The sequence below is a fragment of the Nannospalax galili genome, unplaced genomic scaffold (genome assembly GCF_000622305.1).
Source record: "Nannospalax galili isolate Female #2095 unplaced genomic scaffold, S.galili_v1.0 scaffold1200, whole genome shotgun sequence".
NCBI lineage: Eukaryota > Metazoa > Chordata > Mammalia > Rodentia > Spalacidae > Nannospalax > Nannospalax galili.
Window position 1 is genome coordinate 336971 of NW_008347131.1, and position 11186 is coordinate 348156.

The window sequence follows — 11186 nt, forward strand, 5'->3', positions numbered from 1 at the left end:
TCTTGAGTCAGAGCATTTATTCATCAAAACAAAGTGTTTTGAGTGCTGCTATATGGACAGGACACAGTTGGCACTGGAAACAAAACAAATGAACATCTTAGTACTCATGAAATTGTTGATACAGTGTAATATATAAGTTAGGACAAGCACCCTTTTCTTTGTCACAGTCTCTTCCACTGCCTTATGTATTTTATGCCACCTCACACACACACATTATTTCTAAAACGATTGCCATATAGTTGCAGGCGTTCCTTACAATGTCTTACAAGGCATTCCTTCAATTGATGGCATAGAATTTTTACAAGCCAGAGGCCAAGAGTTTCCATTTCAAGAGATTTTAATGCAGGAGATTTGCCTATTAATTTTCAAAATAATTTTAAGTTAATGATAATTTTTATTAATTAGGTCAACAACTACTTGTTTTAAATTAATAATGATTTTTTAATTAGCTCCATTCTATAAAAATACTAAACAGTTGCAGGGCATGGTGGTGCACGCCTGTAGTCCCAGCACTTGGGAGGCAGAGGCCTTGTGAGTTCAAGGCCAGCCTGGTCTACATAGTGAGGTCCAGGACAGCTGGGGCTACAGGGAGACCCTGCTTCAAAAAGACCAAAAAAAAAAAAAAAAAACAAAAAAAAAAAAAACTAAACAGTTAAAACTTACCTAATATGCATATTATATCCTATTTAAAATGCTTCATTATTTAAGCCGGGCATGGTGGCGCACACCTTTAATCCCAGCACTTGGGAGGCAGGCGGATCTTTGTGAGTTCGAGGCCAGCCTGGTCTACATAGTGAGTTCCAGGACAGCTGGAGCTAAGGGAGACAAAAAGACAAAAAAAAAAACCTTCATTATTTAATCTTTAATCTTCCCACATCAATAAAGCAGGGATGTATATATTTTAATTTACTTACTTATTTAGAGACAGGGACTCATGTAGCCCGTGCTGGTTTCAAACCTACTATATAGCTAAGGATGACCTTGAATTCCTGATCCTGATAAGGGTGTGTGTGTGTGTGTGTGTGTGTGTGTGTGTGTGCATGTGTCCCAAAAGGAAGTAGAGAAAGGTGCCAGGAGTGTTGTTGATGGTGCATGTCTTCAATCTCAGCACTTGGAAGGCAGAGACAGTTGGATCTCTGTGAGTTTGAGGCCAGCCTGATCTATATATCAAGTTCCAGGGCTACACAGTGAGACCGTCAAAATAAATAAAAATAAGTAAAGGGAACACAGATTGACTAAGGCTACATGGCCAAGGCTACATGGCCAGTTACTACAGAGCTAGGACACAGGACCAACTGGATACACAGCCCATGTTGTTAGCCTCATTCTGTAAGGATGGGTCCACAAAGTCTGGCCCAGGAGACCTGAGAACTAACCCTACTTGTTGCAAGAGGGACTTGGAGACCTGAGAAACCTACTCACCCCTCCATGGGATGCAGGGCAATGGCCCTGGGCTTCTCAAGATTCTGCCATAACAGCACCTTCCGGTGGGCCCCATCCAGATTGGCCACCTCAATCCTTGACGTCCCTGAATCAGTCCAGTAGAGCTTGTCATGCACCCAATCCACAGCCAGGCCCCCTGTAGAGAGAATGCAGTGGAAAACTGTTAAGAGATTCAGGCTGGGAAGATCTGTGCCCAAGTAAATAACAGTAAACTCTTAATAGAAGCAATTTCAGGGACTAGGAACCACTGTAGCCACTTTATATGCGTTTGTTCACTTAGTCATAACAGCCTATGAACTAGGAACTAGAATTCCTATGAAGCAGAAACTGAGAGAAGTCATGTTCATTTCTTTGGCATAGCTGACCACACCCCACTTCCTCAATTCTAGCTCCCTGACTCATACCCTAGAGTTTCCATTGTACTGGTTGGTTTTGTGGAGGTGTTTAAAAAGCAGTTAACAGGCCAGGCATGGTGGCGCATGCCTTTAGTCCTAGCACTCAGGAGGCAGAGGCAGACGAATCTCTGAGTTCAAGGCCAGTCTGGTAGTGAGTTCCAGGCCAGCTGGGGCTACAGGGAGACCCTGTCTCAAAGACCAAAAAAAAAAAAAAAAAGTAGTTACAAGAGCCAGGTGTGGTGATGCATGCTTTTAATTCCAGCACTTGAGAGGCAGAGGCGGTAGATCTCTAAGGCCAGCCTGGTCAATATAGTAAGTTCCAGGCCAGCTGGGGAGAAAGAAGAAAGAAAGAGAGAAAGAGAGAGAGAGAGAGAGAGGGAGGAAGGGAGGGAGGGGAGAGAGCGAGAGACAGAAAGGGAGGGGGAGGGAGGGATGGAGGAGTTACAAGAACATGTTATCTATGCTTGATACCAGGTTCTTTTTGTGTGTTCATTTGAGACAGGATCTCATGTAGCTGAGGATGACCTTGAATTCCTGATCCTCCCTGTCTCTACCTCAGAAATGCCCATCATACCTGTTAATTTGCCAGATCCTTGATACTAGATTCCTTCCTTCCTTCCCTCCCTCCCTCCCTCCCTTCTCTTCCTTCTCTCCTTTTTGTTGCCTGGTGCTGGAGATAAATCCCAGGGCCTTTCACATGCTAGGCAAGTGCTCTACCACTGAGCTTTAACTCCAGTCCTTCTGTCCCACTTAACTTGCTTATAGGATAGCCTGAGATTGCCAAGTTAGCTATTGCTGTTTGCTTGTTTGTTTCCTTGATTGTTGAGATAGGGTCTCACATATCCTAGCCTGGCCTCAAATGCAGTTGAGGATGACTGAACTTCTAATCTTCCTTTTCTTTTTTTTAAAAAATATTTTATTTATAGCAGGGCGTGGTGGCGCATGCCTTAATCCCAGCACAGGCAGGCGGATCTCTGTGAGTTCAAGGCCAGCGTGGTCTGCATAGTGAGTTCCAGGATAGCTGGGGCTATAGGGAGACCCTGTCTCAAAAAACAAAAACAAACAAAAAAAAAAATTATTTTTATTTTATGTGTATTGCCTGCATGTAGGTAAGTGCAACCGTGTCATGCAATGCCAGTAGAGGACAGAAGAGGCTGTCGGATCCCCTGGAACTGAAGTTACGGACAGTTGTTAGCTGCCATGTGGGTGCTGGGATTCAAACCCGGGTCTTCTGCAAGAATAACCAGTGTTCTTAACCACTGAGCCATCTGTCCAGCCCCCTAATCTTCCTTTTCTTAAAAAAAATTTTTATTGAATTTTTGTGTATTCCATACATAAAATCATCTTTACACCACTTTCCCCCTTCCCCTTTGGCACCCTCCCATAGACCACCCCCCCCCCGCCGAGTTCATACATCCTGTCATTTGTATTAAGGCCTATTATGTAAAGTTAGTGTCCTGAGATGTGCAAATTTATCCACCAGGGTTTAGTCAGCCTATCTAGTCTCTACTTTCAAGAAGATCAGCTCTTCCTCACTCAGCAACAATCAGCTGCCAATAATTCTTTGACTAAGATTGGGGCTTGCTGTTCATTTCCACAGTTCTGTGCTGGGTTTTTGTCTGCCTAAGTCTGTCTCTACCTTCTGGGTGCTGGGTTTATAGGCTTACACGACCATTTCTGGTTTATGCAGTACTAGGGACCAAACCCAGGGCTTAATGCATGCTAGGCAAGCACTCTACCAACCGAGGTACAGCTTCAGCTCTACAGTGTTTTCTATATCAGAATTTCATCTAAGAGTTCATTGGAAGAGACATTCTGCTTCTGTGGTTTGCAAACATTGGCCTGTCCCTTCCCTTTCACTGCTTCTTACACATGGTATGACACTGGCCCTCTATGTGGGGCCTCATTTCCTACCTGGGCTCTCAAGCCCAGTAGACACAACCTCCTCCACATTGCTGCCATTAAGGTTAGCACGGAGGATGCGGTCCAGGGTGACGTCAGACCAGAAGACCAGTTCACGGCGGTGATGGAAGTCAAGGGCAATGGCATTCTCCAGGTTGTTGAGCAGCAGTGTGTACTCAGAGCGGTGCGGGAGCACCTGCCGGATGTCGATACGATTGGCAAACAGTAGCACAGGTTCTGGCCCTGGGACATAGCACAGAAACAGGACCCCACTGGGCTTTAGAGCCACTAGATACCTATCAGCATGCACCCCCAGGCCCTCAGCTGATAGCTAGGGCCCTTTTGCCCACTAGAGCATGTCCCAAGCTGCTGCTGCTATCTGAGTTAGAAGAGTGGAACTCTCTCCTAACCCAACCCAGCATGGTTTTGGTTGGAGCTCAGATTGCAACTTTCAGACATAAATCTCTCTCTTTTCAGCAAATAGCTCAGGCCACCCAGCCAAGTGCCAACACTCCTTACCCAGAGCCTTGCAGCTGCGTCGATCGGGCCGTAGCTCATAGCCTGCTTCACACCAGCACTGAAAAGCCCCTTCGCTGTTTGTGCAGCCCTGGCTGCAGTACCCCTCCTCAGCACATTCATTCACATCTGTGAACACCAGGTAGAGTCAAGAGGCCTTCCTACTGCCATCTTCCCACTCCAACTCCTAGGCTAACTAGTAGTTTTCCTGGTCACATCTCCACATCCCCATTCACTGCCTAAGCCTGGTGGGAAAACTGTTTAGCAAGTGGTTCTGGGCTTTGAAGTCATGCAAACCTGATTTGGAACCCACTTCTGTCACTCACTCACTAGCTGTGTGGCCTTGGTAAGTTACTTAATCTCTCTGTACTTCAGTTTCCCCTATCTGTGAAATGGGAGAGACGATCCCCACTTTCCAGGGTTAATATATTGATGAAATGAGGTCATAGCCATCTGATAGAACATACAGCTGCCTGTATGCTATTCCCTCCTAGCATCTTGACTCTGCTTCAAAGCAGGCCCCAGCTCACCCTGGCATGTGCGGCCATCCTCTGTGAGTCGGTAGCCTGTGTGGCAGGTACACTGCACTGCCCCTCGCACCATCTGGCACTTTTGGGCACAGCCACCGTTGTTAACATTGCAGTTCTCCTCACCCGTCCGGGGCCCTGTGCCAGCCAAGCCAGAGTTGGGAGTTGAGCCCAGAATCCACCCCCGGCTGGCCAACTTGGCATTCTACCTGGACCACGAAGAATAGCTCCCAAAGCTGCAAGAACCAAGGAGGCCTCCCTTTGAACCCTATGGGTGGAGTTCAGCCACAAACCACCATCTGGGACTGCCCATTAGGGGCACTCACGGCAGTTCTGCTGTGGGTTTTCGTCACTGTTGTCGCCACAGTCATTGACCCCATTGCACAGCTTCCTCTGCCCAATGCAACGCCCATTCCAACATAAGAACTGGTCAGAGGCACAGTGGGGGCTTCCTAGAAAGAGACGGAGGAGAGGAGAGTCAGGTCATAGCAGGGCAGGGCTTGGGTCCACAAGGGACAAGAGCCTGTCATTTTCTAGAGTGAGCTAGAGACAGATGAGAGTCAAGGTGGGAGGGTTAGGGTCCAAGGCAGGAAACAGCTCAGACAAGGCTGGCTGAGTGTCTGCATTCATTTTCTCCCCAAGACTTCACAGTGGATGAGGGATTAGGAGAGAATAAAAAAGTATATCCTTGTACTTGGGACTGGGGTGATGGGTGAGCCTAAGGCAAAGAGGCCCCCAGTTAGAAGCAAGTCCTGCCCTCTGAGAGGAAGTAGTACAAAGGCTGCTGGTTGGAGAGAAGCCCTTTCTCTAGAGGCTAGAGTAAAAGTGAGAATTTGAGCAGCTGTTGAGACTCAAAGCCCTGAGTCTGTGTTCTAGACTATGGAGGCAGGTCAATGATGCACATGGATTTTGTATGTGTGTGTGTGTGTGTGTGTGTGGTATATATGGCATACATTGGGAATATATGGGTATGCATGCTGGTGTATGTGCATGCAGAAGCCAGAGAGGGAAACTGGGTGTCTTCCTCTATCACTCTCTGTCTTATTGTCTTGAGACAGGATATCTCACTGAATCAGACACTCAGTTATTTTGGCTAGGGTGGCTAGTAAGCTTGGAAATCCACCTGTCTCTGCTTCCCAATGCTAGAGGTTACAGGCACAAACACCTATTCCCAGCTTTTTACATGGATGCTGGGAATTCAAACTCAGGGCCTCATGTTTGTACAGCAAGTACTCTTACCCAGTGCGCCATCTCTCCAGCTCCTGCACCTGGATTTGAACCTGCTTACTAAGAAGGGCAGGAAAAGGCCAGGCCATGGGTTAGGGATGAAGCATCACCTCTGCCTAGCTGGGGAAACAACCGCCTAGCAATACTCTCTTTCCTCCTCTGCCTCCCACCCTCAACCTCAGGATATGGACCTGGGGCACCCTGGGGAGACTCCACCTGTGTTCTCACAGTTTTCTTCATCGCTGTTGTCTGCACAGTCATCCTCACCATCGCAGCGCCAGGACAGGCGTACACAGCGGCCTGACCGACAGCGGAACTGTTCGGCTGTGCACATGGAGGTAGCTGGGTAAAGCAAAGCCCTAATGAAAGGTTGGTCCCACTTCAGCCTGAAACTCCACCCTGCCACCCAAAGCACATTCTTCTTGACACTGATGTCACACAGAAAGTCTTTGTATGATTCCCTTTCCAAGATGCTTTACTGCCACCTGCTGGAAAACTGCCATGAGTCTATAAATCAACCGTCTATTAAGTGACTGGTATCTCTGAAAATATTGCCCCTATGCAGCATACAATATACACAACTGTATATAGTGGTCCTGTCTAATATGTCCTCAAGCTTTGTATGCCTCCAAACCCTTCTCCACAGTTTCCCACTGCCTTTGATGCTATGCCCCAACTCACTGCAGTTGCGTTCATCAGACTGGTCATCACAGTCTGCATCGCCATCGCAGCGCCAGCCTGCGTTTATACACAGGCCACTGTCGCACATGAACTCCCCAGAGCGGCAGGGCTGGTGGGAGGCTGGAGAAACAAAGGTCTTCTGTCTCTAGCCATTCTGTGCATACAGTGCCCCCATGGGAGACCAGAAAGCGTGATCTCCTGCCCCTCCTAACACCCCAGCCCTTCCCCAGAGAGACTGTGGAATCCAGATACTCCTCCCCTAAATGCCTGCCCCAGCTGGCACCTGTGCCCTGGCCACCCAAGGATCTCTTTTCAGCCTGACTGCCCCTCCTCCCAGCTGGTCAGAGCACTCACAGCAGTCAGACTCGTCAGACCAGTCTCCACAGTCATCGTCGCCATCACAGTGGTAGATGTCAAGGATGCAGCGGCCATAGGCACACTGGAACTCCTCCAGGTTACAAGGAGGAGAGGGTACTGCTGAGGCTGGAAGGGCAGCGGGGCAAGGAGGGAAAGCGGTCAGGCCCCAGTGGCTAGAGGACAGGGCCTGACTCCTCAAAGTGGCAAGCTGCACACGCCATGTTCCTTTTGGTCATACAGACTTGCACACTCAGGTGGACCAGAGGGAGCTGACCCTCCCTAACTGCCCTTATCCTAGCTCAGGGTCTCATGTATCTCAGGCTGACCTCAAACTCATTTTGTAGCTTAAGATAACTTTGAACTCTTGATCCTCCTGCTTCCACTTCCCAAATGTAGAGAATACTGGCATACATCACTATGCCTGCCTGGTTTATGTGGTGATGAGGACAGAACTTAGGGCTTCATGCCTGCTAGGCAAGCACTCTACCAAATGAATTACATGCCCAAACCCTAGCATTGCTTCTAAAATTCTATCCTCCCTTGCCTATCGTACACAGCCCTCTCAGCTAATCTTAGCCCAAAAGATGCAGCCCTCAACTGGCACCCAGCAGCCTAAGGGGTGGGGCCACTCACGGCAGCTCTCTTCATCAGAGCCATCTTTGCAGTCTGTGTCACCATCGCAGTACCAATGCTCAGCAATGCAGCTCCCATCGTTGCAGCGGAATTCCTTGTCCGAGCACTTCCGCATATCTAAGGATGCAATGGGATGGCCCTGCTGAGGGAGCTCCATGGGCACCTCTCTTACCATCCTCCTTAGGAGGCTGATGCTGGGGGGTAAGGTGTTGGAGGGGGGGGTCAAACAATCTCAGGTCAGGTTCCTGAGGATTTAGAATGCTCTGCCCTCCTGTCTCCTTCCAGCTGCACCAGGTCCCTTGAGCAGTTGGAGGTTGAACAGCATGGACTTTTGCTGCTATCTCCTCCCATGGCCACCCCCACTCCAGGCCCCCACCTGCCTCCTAGAGCACCACTCACCACACTGCTCGTCACTGTTGTCACCACAGTCATTGTCGCCATCGCAGTGCCACAGGCTCCGGATGCAATAGCCATTCTGGCAGGGGAACTCATCCTCCTCACACTCCCGGGGGGCTGTGGGCACAGAGCAGTTAGGCTGCTTCCAGGAGAAAGGAAGGTGCCTGCAAGCCCCTCATAAAGCCTTCTGAGGCAGTCAACAGCTTCAGCGCTGCCCTAGGACTCCCAAGGAAGTAGCCACCTCTTGTGGGCTTAACTGAGACAGGAGGGAAAAGAGCAGGACCAAAGCTGAAGACCCAAGGGCTCGCACGGGCCAGGGGCATCATTTTCTGACGAAATATTCTTTCCCAACATAGCCTGTGCTATTCGCCTGGCCCTTGCCAACACTCACGACAGTCCTGCTCATCAGAGTCATCTTCACAGTCGTTGTCTCCATCACATACCCAGGAGCGGCGGATACATTTGCCATTGTCACAGTGGAAGTCCAGAGGGGAACATGTGGGCAGCACTGTGCCCAAGAAAAGTGAAAAATCGAATTAACCCAGCAGGTTACACTGGGCCAGAAATCTTTTCCCAGCAGCCTGGTTCCAAATCTTCCTGTCTTGAATGTCCCTTGTCCTCATACCTATGGCCTGTGCTTGTGCCCCGTGCCCAAACAAATAGAGGTTCTAAGCATCTGGGAAGAGGGAGCAGGAAAAGGGAATCAGAGTGAGGGATCCACAGGACAGCAGAAGAACCCAAACTCTAAGCAAAAAAACCCCAAACCACTAAGGAAGCAGTAAGAAAAACAGGAGCAAGAGAAATAAGTGGGGCGACAGATGGGACTCAGTTGGCAGAGTGCTTGTCTAATATGCACAAAGCCCTGGGTTTGATCCCCAGCACCCCATAAAACTGGGTGTAGTGGACAGACACCCAGTTGTATCCCAGCTCTTGGGAGATAGGATCTGAAGTTCAAAGTCATCCTCAGCTACATGTATCAAGTTGAGGGGAGGCCTGGACTACATGAGACTTGCCAAGAAGAGGTAGGGGCTTTTCTCTTCCTTTTATTAAGGGTGATTGACACGTGTGCTCGATTTCCACCACTAGAAGTCATAACCTATCACAATAAGCAAGACATCCCCCTTCTCTGAGCAGCAGTTCCTTGGACTATACAAGAGGATAATTGTACTCGGCTCACACAGGGCTTTTGAGATAAGCGTATGAAAGTGCTACATGAAAGCGAAGCATTTATCATTATCACAATTAGCTGAGCTGGTTAGGGTTAATGAAACCCAGGTTGTAGCTTCGTTCCTATTAGGCTAATTAGCCACTTTTAGACATTGATGCTACAGGCCAGAGATGCACCCCTAAACCCAGACAACTGGCGTAGCAGTGAGATTTATATATATCCAAGACAGGACATCCTGGTCCATTGTTTGTATGTGACAATGTTGGAGGAAAAGGAAATTTAAATAGAATACAAGTTTGATTTTTTTCCCCCCCAGGACTGGGGATTGAACTAGGTCGTAATGCATGCAAGGCAAGTGCTTTACTACTGTGCTAGTCTCAGTCCTTTGTGTGTGTTTGTGTGTTTATGTGTAGTATATATAAGTGTTTAGGAGGATATTTGTGCCACTGTTGGGTGATTCTTCAATCACTCTCCAACCTATTTTCAAAGTTTATTATTATTGTTAGGGAGGTTGCCACGTTTCTCTCCTTCTACCATGTGGGTCCCCAAGATTGAGCTCAAATGGTCATACTTGGGGGCAAGCACCTTTATCTGCTAAGCCATCTCACCAGCCCCCAAATATATATATATATATAAGATACCTGAAGTACACAAAATCAATTTATATGTCAACATTCTGGCCTTGAACTCACAGAGATCTGCCTGCCTCTACCCCCCAAGTGCTGGGATTAAAGGTGTGTGCCACCATGCCCAGCTAAATATATTTTTTACAATTTTAAAATGTGTAATTATACAGAATACTAAAATAAGCAAAATAACCTGAATCTATGCATACTAAAATTTAAAATATATAGCTACAGAAACATTCACATAAATACAAAGCGAGCTATTTAAAGAGATTACTTATGGCTTCAAGGCTATTTTCTTCTATACCTTTTTCAACTTTTTGAAGTATGTTTTATTGGGCTTATAGGCATGAAGCACCCAATAGAAATATGGACAGTTGTAGGCATACCTGTGAAGCCATGTCTCCCATCATATCTGTCACCTTTGCAAGAAAGACTTGCAAGAAAGAGTTCAATTCTCAGTCTGACACAGTGTGGGCACAGAATGCTCCTCAGCCCTGCTCCTGGGTCCTTCTTCCACCACTTCCCACCACCATTGGGATGGTACTTACTACATCCATCCTCATCGCTGTGGTCCCCACAGTCGTTGTCTCCATCACATTGCCACTGGGCGGGAATGCAGGTACACTCGCCGAGGGCACTCACTGCACATGTGAAGTGGCTCCGACCACAAGCACACTCTGGGCTGCTGGCTAGGCCTGGGCAGAGGGGAGAGGAACCAGGAGGGGCTCAGCTCCTGTTCAACCAAAGCCTATAAGGGTGAGGAGAGAAGCCTAGTCCAGGGGTACCATCAACCAAGGAGCCATGGTGACTGAGCGAGGGAGTTGCACATGATATAATTGAGCCTTCCTCCCTCCCCTAGGGTAGATATGGTCTGAAAGACACCCTCAGACTTTGGGGTCATGGGTAGCACAGTTGCCTTGTTTGTGACAGGACATTTTGACATGGTATCGGGGAGCCCAATGAAGACACAGAGGAAGTTGGTGCTCATAGGAAAGGGGAGCAGGGAGTGAAGGGATGCTACTAAGAAGCCTCTACATATGTCCCTCCAAAACTTGGTTGAGAAATGGATGTTCCTAACCCTATCCTGAACCAGGTCCTGTCACGTCAACCAGAGGGAGGAAGAGAAAGCGATGGAAATAAAATGCTAGAGCTTCTCAGTGTTAAGAAATCCATCCTCGGGCCAGGCATGGCGGCACATGCCTTAATCTCAGCACTCGAGAGGCAGAGGCAGGCGGATCTCTGTAAATTCAAGGCCAGCCTGGTCTACATAGTGAGTTCCAGGACAGCTGGGGCTACAGGGAGACCCTGTCTC

At 48.3% G+C, this 11186-nt stretch overlaps 1 protein-coding gene across 1 annotated transcript in view; it reads right to left on the minus strand.

The window, feature by feature from the left end:
• Positions 1 to 11186, minus strand: part of Lrp4 (LDL receptor related protein 4) — a 77143-nt gene that overhangs the window by 33407 nt on the left and 32550 nt on the right. The window contains exons 2-13 of the mRNA XM_008843557.3: positions 10423 to 10569; positions 8469 to 8585; positions 8081 to 8194; positions 7682 to 7798; positions 7046 to 7174; positions 6692 to 6811; positions 6227 to 6352; positions 5110 to 5235; positions 4787 to 4921; positions 4260 to 4385; positions 3753 to 3983; positions 1423 to 1579 (exon numbers count right to left, since the gene is read on the minus strand). Of these exons, the coding sequence (XP_008841779.1) occupies positions 1423 to 1579; positions 3753 to 3983; positions 4260 to 4385; positions 4787 to 4921; positions 5110 to 5235; positions 6227 to 6352; positions 6692 to 6811; positions 7046 to 7174; positions 7682 to 7798; positions 8081 to 8194; positions 8469 to 8585; positions 10423 to 10569 (1645 nt within the window). The remainder of the gene's footprint in view (positions 1 to 1422; positions 1580 to 3752; positions 3984 to 4259; positions 4386 to 4786; positions 4922 to 5109; positions 5236 to 6226; positions 6353 to 6691; positions 6812 to 7045; positions 7175 to 7681; positions 7799 to 8080; positions 8195 to 8468; positions 8586 to 10422; positions 10570 to 11186) is intronic.